We start from the raw sequence: 18505 nt of genomic DNA on the forward strand, positions 1-18505 counted from the left end.
ACGAACAGGGGTCCCGCTGCCACCAAAACGTGACGGACAGCAGACCCTGTGTCACCAATATGTCACAATCTCACCACTGACACGGGTGTATCAGTGGACGGAGGGACGCGACACACTGCCGGCACATGGCTATCACAGGCACAGTGGGGGCTTATCTTAGTTATCCCACCACTGGCACCATGTGAACAAAATGCAGCAAACTAACCTTGCTCTAACAATTTACCACAGGGGGGGTTATTTTGGATGCCCCCACCTCTGCTAACAACCTTCCAAGAACTGCGAATATTTATGTATATCCCACTTTCTCAGTTCCACTTTGGAACTTGCAGCTCTCCGGCGCCCCCCTTACCCTCAGGTCAGTCAGGGAACTGCACCTAGGATAATTAGCCGCCGGATGGGCTGCTTGTTGTGCACTGACCTCTAGACTACTGCAGTAAGGAATTATCAATGCTGTGGCCGCAGCCCCTCATTCAGCAATATAAGACCCTTCTGTACTGCCAGCTAGTCTCGGCAGCCGCGCACATTACGCTGCCACCAGCCACGCTTTACTTAATCACAGAGTTAATTAAGAGGGTCCGTGACAAACCCCAAATTAGTAGCGATTATCTAAATAAGGCGTATAGTTCATTTCTAAGAGCATGAAGACAGACTGAATTATTATATCATTTATTCCCCAAAATGAGGGCAGTGATTATATAGATGAAAGTTGCTATAAAGTTGAGACATTACATATGTACAGATACAAGTATAAAACAAAAGTGGATGAAAACAGAAAGTACACTCACGGTTGCTTATGAATCTTTAGGCATCCTATGTGGCTGGAGGGGGAGGGGCACGTAACCAAACGTCGCCACTCATCGGCACGTCTCTCTGGCATGAGGACTTCAGCTGCTCTGAACTGGTTTTGCCAAGGGAATGCCTTATAGCCTCTGCTGTGTGACATCACGGAAGGGGCAGTCTGGAGAGGGTCTGCCCCCTACTCTTGGATTTAGAATCAAACTACAAAACTTAATATAACTGTATCTCGCAGGAGGAAGTTCGCACAAACACGCACATGGTATCATTCTTTGTAGTTTGTTGATTACAATAATTCAAGACCAAATATGCAGTATTTCAGACACACCGTTTAGAAGGAATCCATATCTCATTTTCTAGAAGTCCGAGAATCGTGAAACTTAGGGGTTTAGACAGCTGGCTTTGTGCCCTTCGCAGAAATGTGGGTTTTATATCTCTGCTGCGTATGGTTTTTACGGTACAGTCTCTTTAATATCACCCATAGTTTCATTCAGCCACAGATCAGAGAACAAAGGAACATCTTTTCCACTAGCTTAATTAACATTCCTTGCTCACAGGAAATGGACAGCTTCAGGTTTCACAGAGCTGTGCCCATGAAGACACTGGTGTGTGTGTGTGTGTGTGTGTGGGGGAAGAGAAAGGGGGGATTTGCAGCAACATGGCAGGCTGCAATGTCCTGATAAGAAAATGGGAGACTTCTAGAAGGTTCCAACAGAAAACATCATATTTTGCAGACATTACATTACAGTGGGAGAGAGAGAGTCTATCCTTAGGCCCGAGCCAATCAGACTTACCAACCAAGGGCTGTTCGAGATTTCCCTCCAAGCTGGGAGAAAAAGGTTTAGACTCCCCCCCCCACCTTGGGCAACTGTCACCAAGAGGGTTTCTTGTCTCAGGACGAGTTACCGAAGAGAAACCCCATATCTCTCCTTCTGTCATCCTATTTCTGCTCTGAAAGAACTTTCTGTTACGAAAGGACCTCAAACACTGTAGGACCCAGATTTGGGAATCCCTTCTTTTATCCCCTGCCTTTTGGAGGATGTCATCTATCGTCTCCCCGAATAGGAACTTCCCTTTGCAGGGGATCGACCTAGGTTCATTTTAGTTTGTAAATCCCCTGGCCAACATTTGAGCAACAACGTTCTTTGGGCTGCGTTTGACATGGCTGCTGCTTTAGATGATAATCTCACCAAGTCAGCTGATGAGTCCGCCAAGAATGCCACCGCTCCCCTTATTTACTGGAATAGATTCCAGAATCTTCTCTCTGGGTGTACCTTCCCTTAACTGTCTCTTTAGTTGATCCACCCATACCATAAGGGCTCTGGAGGTACATATTGCCACAATAACTGGCTTCAGATTTCCCCCAGCTGATTCACAAGCGCCCTTGAGGAAGGTATCGGCCATTTTCTCTAAGGGGTCCTTCAGAGTACCCTAAAAGTGTCCTCAAAGGGGAGTGCAAAACTTTTTTGAGGCCTTGGCGACAGCTACGTCTAGTGTCGGGGCTTTGTCCCAAGATGTGGACGCCTCTTCATCAAAGGGATATTTCCTCTTAAGGGAAGGGACAGTGGAGTTTTTCCACTCTGGTTTTTCCCTTTTCTTTTTTTAAGGCCCTGTACGTTCTCGTTTATCGGGAACACTCTGTTTCTTTTGGCCCAGTCGCCCGGACATTATGTCCTGGACTGACCTATCAGGGCGAGGGACTGCCACCCCCATGGTAGATCTTATTGCCTTAACTAGCGTGTTTACCTCCTCTGGGGGAAAACAATGATGGCCTCCCGTTTCCTCGTCTGAGGATGATGAGCCGGTGACTGAGGTATGTGAGGTAACCTCCCCTGACGTCGAGACTTCTGACTGGGAACCCACTCCAGAGTCCTTCCTTTTAACTTTTTCCCCTTGTTTCAGGGATAAAAGGGCACTCTGAACCTCTGATCTGATTACAGGTCTTAGGTCCGAGGCGAAATCCGGGGTTTCCTCACAAAGAACTTCCTGTATGCAGGATTCGCAGGGCTCTGCTATAAGTGGGGCATTCCCTGTTCTTTGTTTCCCCTTCTTTTTTCCCTGATAAGGGAAAAGAAGTCTATTACAATGGTGAACATTCTCGAAGGTCACTCACCAGATATGCGCGGCTGCAGGTACCGGTTCGGGAGGTGGATTCAGGTCCCGTACGGGCTGATCCAAGGATGGTGACTTGCTCCTTGCAGCCGACCTGCTGCGTTGCGTGGAGTGGCGACTGGATCGGCCATCACTCCTGTCCTGCTCTTTTTGCCGGTGATGCTGGTGTTGCTGTTGCCTGGGCTGCTGCTTAGGCTGCTGCTTGAGCTGTTGCTCCCTTTGCTGGTCGCTGTCTTCCATACTTACAGGACGCCTCCAGCCAGGAGCAATTCCAGCACTTTCATTTTCGAATTTCGCGGCGCGTGACGTCACCTCCTCTACCAGACTGCACCGCTGTCTGCCCCGGGGAGTGCGCAGTGCGCTGACTCAGAAGACATTTATCCATTTCCGGGGCAGCACCATATTGGTACACCTCTGTACCATGGCGCTGCCCGTGTGTGTCCCGGGTCCCCACCAGCCCCAGAATCCTTTCCAGAGCGGCGGCTCAGTCCTCTCCCCCCCGCTCACCCTGTCGAGCCCGTCGGCTGCAGCGGTGGCGGCTTCAGGAACCGACCCGCCATGACAGGGGCTTCCCCGCTGTGAGCCCCCGGACGGGACAGCCCTGGATCTCCTATTAGTTAAGCTGCTGCGGTTCTGTAGGTCACCCGTCAGGGACAGGAACCCAACCAGGGGCGGAGGAGAGGTACCGCCCTTTTTATCTGTAGGTTTCTGTCCCTGATGGGCGGATCCCCTCTCTCCATGGTGCTGTCATGGGTGAGAGAGAAGCGATCATTTTTTGTGAAAAAAATATGATTTTTTATTTTCACGGCTCTACATAATTAACTTCTGTGAAGCACTTGAGGGTTCAAGGTGATCAATACACATCTGGATAAGTTGAAATTTTGCTGGATGAAATTTTTTTCTAAGCCTCACAATGGCCACAATATTATAGGCATTATCACCAATAATATCAATGCTATTATATGCATTATGTAATAATGGGGGGCAGGTCAGTGAGGGATCAGCGACCGGTCATAAGCCAATACAGAGGAATATGTAATCAGTGCACCACATAAAGCCCCGCCCACAGTCCTATCCACAGCCCCGCCCACAGCCCCGCCCCAGAGCACGAGAATCTCATTAACTGAAAACTACAAATACAGATTAAACAGTAAACCAGAGTTGCCCTCATTTATGGTGGACCATAGGAGCTACTATGGATCCTGAGCAGAAGATTAGAGAAAATAATATTGCTCCCCATTTCAGGAGAGATTGTGCAGTAATCTGAATTCCTTAGGATCAGAAACAATGTAATTGGTTGTAAGTTCTATAGAAAAGGGCTTTCACTGCCCAAAGTCATTAGAACAGTTTTGGGTGGAGGAGAATGTTGTGGTCTAGAGGGAAAATGGTGATCATGGTAATACGGCCGGACTACACCACCGATAAAGCAGCCACAGCCGGTGACTGAGAGGAATCTGTGACTTCTCTGCATTCAGTGGTTACTACTAACCTGGGTAGTCATATGTGGGAATCTCCTCTTTACACCGCTCATCATCTCTCACATATGTCTCTGTAGTATTAATATGGGTCAGATCTTCACCCTGAAACAAATATTGTAAAAGTCACAGACAGATGGAGAAGTCCCATCTATGATCAGCTCTAATCCTGCCATCTCCACCGCTCTCATTACACAAGTATAAAACATATAATACAGGTGGATAAAACAAGACTGAGCACAAGACCTTCACAGCCATCTACACATCATAGGGGGGATCTCCTGACACCTTCTCTCCATCTACCTGATGATCCTGAGGAGCACTGGGATCTTCTTGGTTACAGTCCTGTGGAAGAAGAGGACGGGGACATCTCTCTGGTGTTGTCCTCTTACTGGATAGATCTGGAGGAAACACATACAGGGACTGAATTCATTCTCTACATACAGATAATTATAGGCCGTGTGTATTTAGTCCTGTCTATTACCTGGTGATGTGAGGGGCTGGGGAACCTCCATTATGACGTTCTTGTACAGATCTCTGTGTCCTTCTAAATACTCCCACTCCTCCATGGAGAAATAGACAGCGACATCCTGACACCTTATAGGAACCTGACACATACAATGATACCGTCATCCCCCCGATCCCTTCATTGTGTTACTGCATAATGTCCCAGCATTCCCAGCAGTGTCACCTCTCCAGTCAGCAGCTCAGTCATCTTGTAGATGAGTTCTAGGATCTTCTGGTCATTGATGTCCTCATGGATCAGGGGGTGAGGTGGAGGCCCCGTGATTGGGCTCAGGGGTCTTCCCCATCCCTCAGACACAGGGTCCTGACAGCGATCACTAGAGGTCTTCTTCACCACTGTGTAATCCTGGTTATGGAGAGACACATTAATAAATCTCACTACAGACATTTCCAGAGTCCTCACCTCTCCAGTTCTGTCCATCTGTTATTCCCATAGATAAGAATGATGTAATGTGACGTCATCAGAATCTCTCACCTCTCCAGTGAGACGGAAGAGGATCTCTAGGGTGAGGTGTAACATCCTCTCCGCCATCTTGTCTCTGTCCATATCCATCCTTGATGGGTAAATCAGGAAAATTCTCTTTTGTAGAAGATCTTCACTGAGAGGATCCGATATTGTAGAGACCTGAATGAGAAGAAGATGATCCGATGTAACATCATAAGAATCCGGTGTAATAATACACTTACTGGAGATAATAAGGGAAACATATGAGGAGATTTATTATCTTACAGGGTTTAGTTTTCTTCCCTGACATCTACTAATAAAACCTATATATTTAGGCCACAGGCAACAAGCAGTTTCCTCCTCGGAGTCGGCAGCTGAACACGTTCCTCATAGACTCATCAACGTCACCATCAATTCCCATCAGAGTGAAGGAACATCGCTCCTCTATTCAGCTCTATGGATCCAGGATGAAATCCACTGCGGCCCCTGCAAGAAAAGAGCGAAGTCTGGTGAGACCCCCGAGCCGGAGATTTCTACAGCTGCTCTGTGCGCACAGGACCTGTGATGAGGTCACAGGAGGGGAGGAGTCAGGGGTCACATGATCAGGGGCCTCAGTGTGGGCAGGACTCTGCTGTGCTGGTTGTCATGGTGCTGGATGAGGGGAAGTTTCTGTGTGGGGTCAGGAGGGGTTTACAGGGTGGATGTAGCAGAGCCGTGTGTGTACGAGGTGTACGGAGCGGAGCCGTGTGTGTACGAGGTGTACGGAGCGGAGCCGCGTGTGTACGAGGTGTACGGACCGGAGCCGTGTGTGTACGAGGTGTACGGAGCGGAGCCGTGTGTGTACGAGGTGTACGGAGCGGAGCCGTGTGTGTACGAGGTGTACGGAGCGGAGCCGCGTGTGTACGAGGTGTACGGAGCGGAGCCGTGTGTGTACGAGGTGTACGGAGCGGAGCCGTGTGTGTACGAGGTGTACGGAGCGGAGCCGTGTGTGTACGAGGTGTACGGAGCGGAGCCGTGTGTGTACGAGGTGTACGGAGCGGAGCCGTGTGTGTACGAGGTGTACGGAGCGGAGCCGTGTGTGTACGAGGTGTACGGAGCGGAGCCGCGTGTGTACGAGGTGTACGGACCGGAGCCGTGTGTGTACGAGGTGTACGGAGCGGAGCCGTGTGTGTACGAGGTGTACGGAGCGGAGCCGTGTGTGTACGAGGTGTACGGAGCGGAGCCGTGTGTGTACGAGGTGTACGGAGCGGAGCCGTTTGTGTACGAGGTGTACGGAGCGGAGCCGTGTGTGTGCGAGGTGTGCGGAGCTGTGTGTTTAAGGTGTACGGAGAGGAGCCGTGTGTGTAGGAGGTGTACTGAGCGGAGTCGTGTGTGTATGAGGTGTACGGAGCAAAGCCGTGTGTGTCCGAGGTGTACGGAGCGGAGCCATATGTGTACGAGGTGTACGGAGTGGAGCTGTGTGTGTACGAGGTGTACGGAGCGAAGCCGTGTTTGTGTGAACCCCTCTGTGTACGCTGTATACCCCCAGCTTCGGTCTCAGACCCCACAGTGTACGCTGTATACACCCATTTACCCCCATCTTCGGGCGCAGACCCCTTTGTATGCTGTATACATCCATATACCCCCAGCTTCGGTTGCAGACGCCTCTTTGCACGCTGTATACACCCGTATACCCCCAGCTTCAGTCGCAGACCCCTCAGTGTACGCTGTATACACCTGTATTCCCTCAGCTTCGTCCGCAGACCCCTCAGTGTGCTCTTTATACACCCATATACCCTCAGCTTCAGTTGCAGACCCCTGTGTATACTGTATACACCTAGCTTCAGTCACAGACCCCGCGTCTCTCACACTATTTACACCTGTATACCCCCAGCTTCAGTCTCAGAACCCTGTGTGTATGCTGTATACACCCGTATACCCCCCAGCTTCGGTCACTGACCCCTCTCTTTACGCTGTATACACCCGTATACCCCCAGCTTCGGTCGCAAACCCCTCTGTGTACGCTGTGTACACCCGTATACCCCCAGCTTCGGTCACAGACCCGTGTTCACTGTATACACCTGTTTATCCCCAGTTTTGGTCGCAGACCCCTGTGTACACTGTATACACCCGTATACCCGCAGGTTCAGTCGTAGACCCCTGTGTATACTGTATTCACCTGTATACCCCCAGCTTCAGTCACAGACCCCGCGTCTCTCACACTGTATACACCTGTATACCCCCATCTTCAGTCTCAGAACCCTGTGTGTATGCTCTATACACCCGTATACCCCCAGCTTCGGTCACAGACCCTTCTGTGTATGCTGTATACACCCATATACCCCCAGCTTTGGTCACAGACCCCTCTGTGTACGCTGTATACACCGTATACCCCAGATTCGGTCACAGCCCCCTGTGTTCACTGTATACACCCGTATATCCCCAGGTTTGGTTGCAGTCCCCTGTGTATGCTGTATACATCCGTATACCCCCAGCTTTGGTCGCAGATCCCTGTGTACTCTGTATACACCCGTATACCCCCAGCTTTGATCGCAGACCCCTGTGTACGCTGTATACACCCGTATACCCCCAGCTTCGGTCACAGACCCCTCTGTGTATGCTGTTTACACCCATATACCCCAAGCTTCGGTCACAGACACTGCATCTCTCACACTGTAGAACTGACGCCGGACACACACGGTAAAACTGCGGTCGTCGGTCTCATCTCTCGCACTTATACTGATAACATAAGATGGAGTCAGACGAACCCTCCTACAAAACGTGAGAGCAAAGTCATTACTACAGGACTGTGTGAGAAAGGGATTTATTCTACAAGAAACGCTGGGGCCACAAATGAGAATAACATAATGTCGTTCATCTTCTCTTTCACCATAGATATTGACAGTGAGGGCGACTTCCACTTTGCCGCAATGTGGATTTTAGTGGCCGTACATAAGTAGTTTACTAGCTTCTGAAAGCTTTCTGGAAGCTGGGAAGGCCTGGTTCCCAGTAAAAGGGTAGAAGGTTCCAGAACAACCGGTCCACCATACATCTGTGCTATCAGACACTTCACCTTCTCCCAAAGCCCAGAAACCACCATACAAGACCACCAAATATGTCTCATGTCACCAGATATTCCACAGCCCCTAAAACAGTCTCCCGAGATTTTAGGAAAAATGCTGTGAACTTTTTCCGGTACATAATAGACTCTGTGCAATAGTTTTAAGGAGGTCTCCACAAGGGAAGTCTGGTGACTACCTCATGATAGGGTGTCACAGCTACGATACCATTCATCAATTGACTGTTCAAACCCCAGATCCTCCTCCCACTGTAACATATACTTCAATTTTTTATCATTTTGTGGAGAATTTATAGCATAGTAGATCAATGAGATCGTTCCCCTGCCCAAAGGGTCATTTAGACATTTATTTTCAAAACTCGTTGCCCTGAGAGTAGTACCGCTCGGGAGGATCTGCTTTGCAAAGTGGAAGATCTGGTTCAAATTTTTGAACAAATTCCTCTCTGTCAAGTAAGATATTAAATGGGGAACACAAATGTTTAAGTATATGAATACCTTTCAGCTTCCACCAAGAAAAAATTTGAGGCTCAAGGCCTGGCGGGAGCATGGGGTTTTGTAATATAGCTGTCAGGGGAGAAGGGCTTGATTGTAAGTTATATTTAAACCGGACTTTCCTCCAAAGAAGCAACGAGTGGACTGTAAAAGGAGCCACATTCATTAACCCCCGTGGAAGTCGGTCTGTGGTCCACATTAGGCCTGATAAAGAGAATGGTTTGGAGAGAAATGATTCCAGAATAACCCATCTCAGACTATTGGGATATGAACACGCACTTATTAATGGAGCAATCTGTGCCGACTTGTAATAAAGTGTAAAATTAGGGAGGGATAAACCCCCTTCTTTTCTGTGACGGAACATACGTTTTTGCACAATTCTGGGTTGTTTTCCGAGCCAATGAAACTTAGACATCATAGAGTGTAAATGAGTGATCGTTCTGGCTGGTACCATAATTGGGAGGGACCTAAATAGATATAAGAAGCGAGGCAGTGACACCATTTTTAATGCATGTGTTCTGCCGAGCCAGGATAACTTTGAGGGAGCCCATCTATCCAGGTCCCTCTGGAAGTTTTGGATCAGTGGAGTGTAATTCCACCGAAACAGAGGTGACCTGTTGGCTGTTAAGTTGATACCCAGATATGTTAGATAATGTCCTTTGTGTATAAACCCAAAATGGGAGGCTATATTACCGTATATACTCGAATATAAGTCGAGATTTTCAGCCCAAAAAATTGGGCTGAAAGTCCCCCTCTCGTCTTATATTCGAGTCATATACAAAGGTGGTCGGAGGGGGATGGGGGGCGGGGGTGTCAGGTCATACTTACCCGTCCTGACGCTGTGTCTTGAGCCCCAAGCTTCTCCCCGTGCTCTCTCTTCCTGCCTTCAGCGGTCACGTGGTGCCGCTCATTAAAACTCATGAATATGCGCATATTCATGAGTTTTAATGAGCAGTACCACGTGACCGCTGAAGGCAGGAAGAGAGAGCCCGGAGAAGCTGGGGGCTCAAGACACAGCGTCAGGACGGGTAAGTATAGCGATACTCACCTGTCCTGCGTCCATGGCTGCTTGCTGCTGTCTGTGTCTGTCATCGGTCAGTGACTTCAGACAGCAGAGGGCGCGGTGACGTGGTTAGTGCGCGCCCCCTGCAGTCTGAACGTCACTGACCAATGACGTGGCAGATAGCGGTGAGCAGCCATGGACGCAGGACAGGTGAGAATCTGACACCCAGCGACGGAGAGGTGAGTACAGTCATGGCCAAAAGTATTGACACCCCTGCAATTCTGTCAGATAATACTCAGTTTCTTCCTGAAAATGATTGCAAACACAAATTCTTTGGTATTATTATCTTCATTTAATTTTTCTTAAATGAAAAAACACAAAAAGAATTGTCCTAAAGCCAAATTGGATATAATTCCACACCAAACATAACAAAGAGGGTGGACAAAAGTATTGGCACTGTTCGAAAAATCATGTGATGCTTCTCTAATTTGTGTAATTAACAGCACCTGTAACTTACCTGTGGCACCTAACAGGTGTTGGCAATAACTAAATCACACTTGCAGCCAGTTGACATGGATTAAAGTTGACTCAACCTCTGTCCTGTGTCCTTGTGTGTACCACATTGAGCATGGAGAAAAGAAAGAAGACCAAAGAACTGTCTGAGGACTTGAGAAACCAAATTGTGAGGAAGCATGAGCAATCTCAAGGCTACAAGTCCATCTCCAAAGACCTGAATGTTCCTGTGTCTACCGTGCGCAGTGTCATCAAGAAGTTTAAAGCCCATGGCACTGTGGCTAACCTCCCTAGATGTGGACAGAAAAGAAAAATTGACAAGAGATTTCAACGCAAGATTGTGCGGATGTTAGATAAAGAAACTCCACTAACATCCAAATAAGTTCAAGCTGCCCTGCAGTCCAAGGGTACAACAGTGTCAGCCCGTACTATCCGTCGAAGTCAATGCAAGAAAGCGGACGGCACCGCTGTTACCGTGCTAAGGTCCGTGGCTGGCAGCAGGCGGAGAGCTCACATCCAGGACTCCCAGGTGCTTGACCTCGTAGCAAGACGAATGTAGTTTCCAAGAGAAAAAGGTCGCACTCTGCGGGATAATGATGAATGTTTATTGACACTGAATTACATGTCACGTCGGAGATGTGAAGGAGAGTGTGTCAAATGGCTGACTACGGCCGTTTCACGCTACTCGAGCGCTTCCAGGACCCGTGGAAGCGCTCGAGTAGTGTGAAACGGCCGTAGTCAGCCATTTGACACACTCTCCTTCACATCTCCGACGTGACATGTAATTCAGTGTCAATAAACATTCATCATTATCCCGCAGAGTGCGACCCGTACTATCCGTCGGCATCTGAATGAAAAGGGACTGTATGGTAGGAGACCCAGGAAGACTCCACTTCTTACCCCGAGACATAAAAAAGCCAGGCTGGAGTTTGCCAAAACTTACCTGAAAAAGCCTAAAACATTTTGGAAGAATGTTCTCTGGTCAGATGAGACAAAAGTAGAGCTTTAGGGCAAAAGCATCAACATAGAGTTTACAGGAGAAAAAAGAGGCATTCAAAGAAAAGTACATGGTCCCTACAGTCAAACATGGCGGAGGTTCCCTGATGTTTTGGGGTTGCTTTGCTGCCTCTGGCACTGGACTGCTTGACAGTGTGCATGGCATTATGAAGTCTGAAGATTACCAACAAATTTTGCAGCATAATTTAGGGCCCAGTGTGAGAAAGCTGGGTCTCCCTCAGAGGTCATGGGTCTTCCAGCAGGACAATAACCCAAAACACACTTCAAAAATGGTTTGAGAGAAAATGGTTTGAGAGAAAGCACTGGAGACTTCTAAGGTGGCCAGCAATGAGTCCAGACCTGAATCCCATAGAACACCTGTGGAGAGATCTAAAAATGGCAGTTTGGAGAAGGCACCCTTCAAATATCAGGGACCTGGAGCAGTTTGCCAAAGAAGAATGGTCTAAAATTCCAGCAGAGCATTGTAAGAAACTCATTGATGGTTACCGGAAGCGGTTGGTCGCAGTTATTTTGGCTAAAGGTTGTGCAACCAAGTATTAGGCTGAGGGTGCCAATACTTTTGTCCGGCCCATTTTTGGAGTTTTGTGTGAAATGATCAATGTTTTGCTTTTTGCTTCATTCTCTTTTGCGTTTTTTCATTTAAGACAAATTAAATGAAGATAATAATACCAAAGAATTTGTGTTTGCAATCATTTTCAGGAAGAAACTGAATATTATCTGACAGAATTGCAGGGGTGTCAATACTTTTGGCCATGACTGTATGTCATTTTTTTATTTTTACATGCAGCAGCAGCGGCAGCACATGGGGGAATAATTTTAAGGAGCTTCTAATGGGGGCAGCACATGGGGGAACAATATGGAGCTTCTAATGGGGGCAGCATATGGGGGAACAATCTATGGAGCTGCTTATGGGGGCAGTATATGGGGGAACAATATGGAGCTTCTAATGGGGGCAGCATATGGGGGAATAATCTATGGAGCATTTCCCACCCTAGACTTATACTCGAGTCAATAAGTTCTCCCAGTTTTTTGTGGCAAAATTAGGGGGGTCGACTTATACTCAGATCGACTTATACTCGAGTATATACGGTAGTTTGCTCTGTCTTAGGAAAATTTACAAATAATGCTTCGGATTTATCAATGTTAATCTTTAACCCTGAGATCTTCTCAAATTCGTGAAGGAGGGAAAACAAGTGAGGGAGTGTAGTGTGGGGACTTATTAATGTTAGCAGGAGATCATCCGCAAAGAGGCTGACTTTATATTGGTCTCCCATATTCTCAGGGCCCAGGATATTCTGATCTCTCCTTATTGCTTCCACAATGGGTTCCATTACAAGTGCAAAAAGATCCGGAGATAGAGGACAGCCCTGCCTGGTACCCTCTGAATATTAATTGGAGGGGGGTGTGGTGACGGGAGTTTTATATAAGCGATAGGGCTATCATATAACAATTGGAGGCACTTTATAAGTTTAGGGGAGAATCCGACTTCCGATAGAACCGTAAAGAGATATGTCCAGGACGCCGAATCGAAAGCCCTCTCAGTATCTAATGCAAGCAGGAGAAGTCGCATTCGCTGTAGGTTAGTTGTATGAATAATATTTAACGCTCTCCTAATATTATCTGGGGCCTGTCGCGCTGGTATAAAACCAACCTGACCCTGATGGATGAGGTGAGGGAGGATTTTATTGGTCCTGTTAGTCACAATGGATGTAAAGATTTTGAAGTCAATGTATAAGAGGGATATAGGTCTATAATTTGTGGTGAGATGATCTTTCTTAGGATTAGGGATTACGGTTACATGCGCCACGTAGAGCTCAGGGGGCAGCTGTGAGCCATTTAGTAGTGAATTACAGAGGTTTTTATATGTGGTGTCAGCACATCGCTGCATTTTTTATAATATATTGCTGTAAGACCATCCGGCCCCGGGGCCTTTCCTCTTTTTAGGTTTTTGAGTGATGAAACTATTTCCTCCTCAGAGATGTGTAAATGGAGTTGTTGTGCCGCGGACTCAGTCAGGTTAGGTAGATGTAGTGTGTGAAGGAATGACTCCAGTAGTGAGGGGGGGTGATTGTGGGGCGAATACAAACTCTGGGGGTATTCATTATAAGTGCTATACATGACATCGGGGTGGGCTGAGGTCTGACCCTTAGGGTCCTTTATAGAGGAGATTATATGCAGTGACTCTCTCATTCTGAGCTTACGAGCGGCATCTTATTAGGCTTATTGGCATGGTGATAAAACGCGGCTTTACTCCAAGTTAGCGCCTCTCCGTTCTGGTGGTGAGAATGGCGTCTAATTGTCATTTCATATCTTGTATTTGTGTAGATAAGTATAGGGGTGAAGAGCGCTGATTGGCCAATTCTAACTCCTGCAGTTTCTCCTCCAGTCTGGGCTGTAATTCAGACCTTTCTTCTTCCTGTCGGCCGATAACTTATCACAGAACCGGGAATAGATTTTCTGTGCGCGAGTCACATTGCTCCAAGTGAGGCCTCCTCCGCTGTGTGAGTTTAGGGGAAATTTGTTACATCTTCTCTTATAGCGGTTACATTAGAGATTTGGGCATTTTAGCTCCTGGTGTGGAGTCGATAGCACAATCATATGCCGCCATATAGTAGACGGCCGGTAACTGGTGAGAATTCCCTCCTGTGTGGGGTCTATTTCCCTCCAGAGAAATCACACGTTACATTCCACACATAACACTGTGTAGAGAAGGCGGCGCGGGGTAATTGTGTCAGTAGTGAGGGGCGAATAATGGCGGGAATGTCACTGACTGAGGAGAAGGCTCCATGGAGGTCTGCACTCCGGAGATCATGTGACCCCTGACTCCTCCCCTCCTGTGACCTCATCACAGGTCCTGTGCACAGAGCAGCCATATATGTGGAGTGCGGCTCTGCAGGTTAGTGATGGGCAGTCCAGCTCTTCTTTCTCCTTTCCCCACTTTTCTCACTCCTGTCCCTTCACTATAAAGCCTGGGCCTCATTATACAGCTGTACAGGGGTCTAGTGAAGGCTTTTTAGCCCTTTCCTCAGACTGTAGCTCCTGGGCACAGGCCCTCACTCCTGTCCCTTCACTATAAAGCCTGGGCCTCATTATACAGCTGTACAGGGGTCTAGTGAAGGCTTTTTAGCCCTTTCCTCAGTCTGTAGCTCCTGGGATCAGGCCCTCACTCCTGTCCCTTCACTATAAAGCCTGTGCCTCATTATACAGCTGTACAGGGGTCTAGAGAAGGCTTTTTAGCCCTTTCCTCAGACTGTAGCTCCTGGGAACAGGCCCTGACTCCTGTCCCTTCACTATAAAGCCTGGGCCTCATTATACAGCTGTACAGGGGTCTAGTGAAGGCTTTTTAGCCCTTTCCTCAGACTGTAGCTCCTGGGAACAGGCCCTGACTCCTGTCCCTTCACTATAAAGCCTGGGCCTCATTATACAGCTGTACAGGGGTCTAGTGAAGGCTTTTTAGCCCTTTCCTCAGACTGTAGCTCCTGGGAACAGACCCTCACTCCTGTCCCTTCACTATAAAGCCTGGGCCTCATTATACAGCTGTACAGGGGTCTAGTGAAGGCTTTTTAGCCCTTTCCTCAGACTGTAGCTCCTGGGAACAGGCCCTCACTCCTGTCCCTTCACTATAAAGCCTGGGCCTCATTATACAGCTGTACAGGGGTGTAGTGAAGGCTTTTTAGCCCTTTCCTCAGACTGTAGCTCCTGGGAACAGTCCCTCACTCCTGTCCCTTCACTATAAAGCCTGGGCCTCATTATACAGCTGTACAGGGGTCTAGTGAAGGCTTTTTAGCCCTTTCCTCAGACTGTAGCTCCTGGGAACAGGCCCTGACTCCTGTCCCTTCACTATAAAGCCTGGGCCTCATTATACAGCTGTACAGGGGTCTAGTGAAGGCTTTTTAGCCCTTTCCTCAGACTGTAGCTCCTGGGAACAGGCCCTCACTCCTGTCCCTTCACTATAAAGCCTGGGCCTCATTATACAGCTGTACAGGGGTCTAGTGAAGGCTTTTTAGCCCTTTCCTCAGACTGTAGCTCCTGGGAACAGGCCCTGACTCCTGTCCCTTCACTATAAAGCCTGGGCCTCATTATACAGCTGTACAGGGGTCTAGTGAAGGCTTTTTAGCCCTTTCCTCAGACTGCAGCTCCTGGGAACAGGCCCTGACTCCTGTCCCTTCACTATAAAGCCTGGGCCTCATTATACAGCTGTACAGGGGTCTAGTGAAGGCTTTTTAGCCCTTTCCTCAGACTGTAGCTCCTGGGAACAGGCCCTGACTCCTGTCCCTTCACTATAAAGCCTGGGCCTCATTATACAGCTGTACAGGGGTCTAGTGAAGGCTTTTTAGCCCTTTCCTCAGACTGTAGCTCCTGGGAACAGACCCTCACTCCTGTCCCTTCACTATAAAGCCTGGGCCTCATTATACAGCTGTACAGGGGTCTAGTGAAGGCTTTTTAGCCCTTTCCTCAGACTGTAGCTCCTGGGAACAGGCCCTCACTCCTGTCCCTTCACTATAAAGCCTGGGCCTCATTATACAGCTGTACAGGGGTGTAGTGAAGGCTTTTTAGCCCTTTCCTCAGACTGTAGCTCCTGGGAACAGTCCCTCACTCCTGTCCCTTCACTATAAAGCCTGGGCCTCATTATACAGCTGTACAGGGGTCTAGTGAAGGCTTTTTAGCCCTTTCCTCAGACTGCAGCTCCTGGGAACAGGCCCTGACTCCTGTCCCTTCACTATAAAGCCTGGGCCTCATTATACAGCTGTACAGGGGTCTAGTGAAGGCTTTTTAGCCCTTTCCTCAGACTGTAGCTCCTGGGAACAGGCCCTGACTCCTGTCCCTTCACTATAAAGCCTGGGCCTCATTATACAGCTGTACAGGGGTCTAGTGAAGGCTTTTTAGCCCTTTCCTCAGACTGTAGCTCCTGGGAACAGACCCTCACTCCTGTCCCTTCACTATAAAGCCTGGGCCTCATTATACAGCTGTACAGGGGTCTAGTGAAGGCTTTTTAGCCATTTCCTCAGACTGTAGCTCCTGGGCACAGGCCCTCACTCCTGTCCCTTCACTATAAAGCCTGGGCCTCATTATACAGCTGTACAGGAGTCTAGTGAAGGCTTTTTAGCCCTTTCCCCAGACTGTAGCTCCTGGGAACAGGCCCTCACTCCTGTCCCTTCACTATAAAGCCTGGGCCTCATTATACAGCTGTACAGGAGTCTAGTGAAGGCTTTTTAGCCCTTTCCTCAGACTGTAGCTCCTGGGAACAGGCCCTCACTCCTGTCCCTTCACTATAAAGCCTGGGCCTCATTATACAGCTGTACAGGGGTCTAGTGAAGGCTTTTTAGCCCTTTCCTCAGACTGTAGCTCCTGGGCACAGGCCCTCACTCCTGTCCCTTCACTATAAAGCCTGGGCCTCATTATACAGCTGTACAGGGGTCTAGTGAATGCTTTTTAGCCCTCTCCTCAGACTGTAGCTCCTGGAAACAGGCCCTCATTCCTGTCCCTTCACTATAAAGCCTGGGTCTCATTATACAGCTGTACAGGGGTCTAGTGAAGGCTTTTTAGCCCTCTCCTCAGACTGTAGCTCCTGGGAACAGGCCCTCATTCCTGTCCCTTCACTATAAAGCCTGGACCTCATTATACAGCTGTACAGGGGTCTAGTGAAGGCTTTTTAGCCCTCTCCTCAGACTGTACCTCCTGGGAACAGGCCCTCACTCCTGTCCCTTCACTATAATGCCTGGGCCTCATTATACAGCTGTACAGGGGTCTAGTGAAGGCTTTTTAGCCCTCTCCTCAGACTGTAGCTCCTGGGAACAGGCCCTCACTCCTGTCCCTTCCCTATAAAGCCTGAGCCTCATTATACAGCTGTACAGGGGTCTAGTGAAGGCTTTTTAGCCCTCTCCTCAGACTGTAGCTCCTGGGAACAGGCCCTCATTCCTGTCCCTTCCCTATAAAGCCTGAGCCTCATTATACAGCTGTACAGGGGTCTAGTGAAGGCTTTTTAGCCCTTTCCTCAGACTGTAGCTCCTGGGAACAGGCCCTCACTCCTGTCCCTTCACTATAAAGCCTGGTCCTCATTATACAGCTGTACAGGGGTCTAGTGAAGGCTTTTTAGCCATTTCCTCAGACTGTAGCTCCTGGGAACAGGCGCTGACTCCTGTCTAGAGTTGAGCGATACCGTCCGATACTTCAAAGTATCGGATCGGAATGGATCGGCCGATCTTAAAAAAAAGTATCGGTATCGCCGATTCCGATACCGGAAGTCCCATTCAAGTCTATGGGACTTCCGGTATCGGAATAAGAAAAACCCTGTTTTTGCCTTGTACAGCCTCTCTGGGGTCTGTACGGGCCTTTCGGGGGGCTGTGCCGGCCTGCCAGGGGGTCTGTGCAGGCTCCGGTGGTCTGTGCCGGCCTGCCGGGGGGCTGTGCCGGCCTGCCGGTGGTCTCTGCAGGCTCCGGTGGGCTGTGCCGGCCTGCCGGGGGGCTGTGCCGGCCTGCCGGGGGGCTGTGCAGGCTCCGTGGGGCTGTGTCGGCCTGCCGGTGGTCTGTGCAGGCTTCGGGGGTCTGTGCAGGCATCGTCCGATGGGACTACAAGTCCCATCAGGCAATGCCTGCTACCATGACAGTGATTGACACATTAGCCAATGATGGGACAGTAGTAGTCCCATCATCCGGCTAATGTGTTGAATGTAAAAAAAAAAAAAAAAAAAAATTACATACTACATACATGCTACATTCATACTACATACTACATACATGCTACATTCATACTACATATATACTACATGCAACATACATACTACATATATACTACATGCATGCAACATGCATACTACATATATACTACATGCAACATACATACTACATATATACTACATGCATGCAACATGCATACTACATATATACTACATGCTACATACATACTACATATATGCTACATACATACTACATATATACTACATGCATGCTACATACATACTGCATGCTACATACATACTACATGCTACATACATACCACATATATACTACATACTACATGCATGCTACATACATACCACATACATACTACATACATACTACATGCATAC

At 48.5% G+C, this 18505-nt stretch overlaps 1 protein-coding gene across 1 annotated transcript in view; it reads right to left on the bottom strand.

The window, feature by feature from the left end:
- The window catches only part of LOC141056805 (uncharacterized), an 85476-nt gene that overhangs the window by 17349 nt on the left and 49622 nt on the right, over positions 1 to 18505 (bottom strand). Inside the window, exon 2 of the mRNA XM_073553288.1 lies at positions 4397 to 4487. Within this exon, the coding sequence (XP_073409389.1) occupies positions 4397 to 4487 (91 nt within the window). The remainder of the gene's footprint in view (positions 1 to 4396; positions 4488 to 18505) is intronic.

This window comes from Dendrobates tinctorius, unplaced genomic scaffold, assembly GCF_039654945.1.
Source record: "Dendrobates tinctorius isolate UK_male_01 unplaced genomic scaffold, ASM3965494v1 ptg000200l, whole genome shotgun sequence".
Taxonomy (NCBI): Eukaryota; Metazoa; Chordata; class Amphibia; order Anura; family Dendrobatidae; genus Dendrobates; species Dendrobates tinctorius.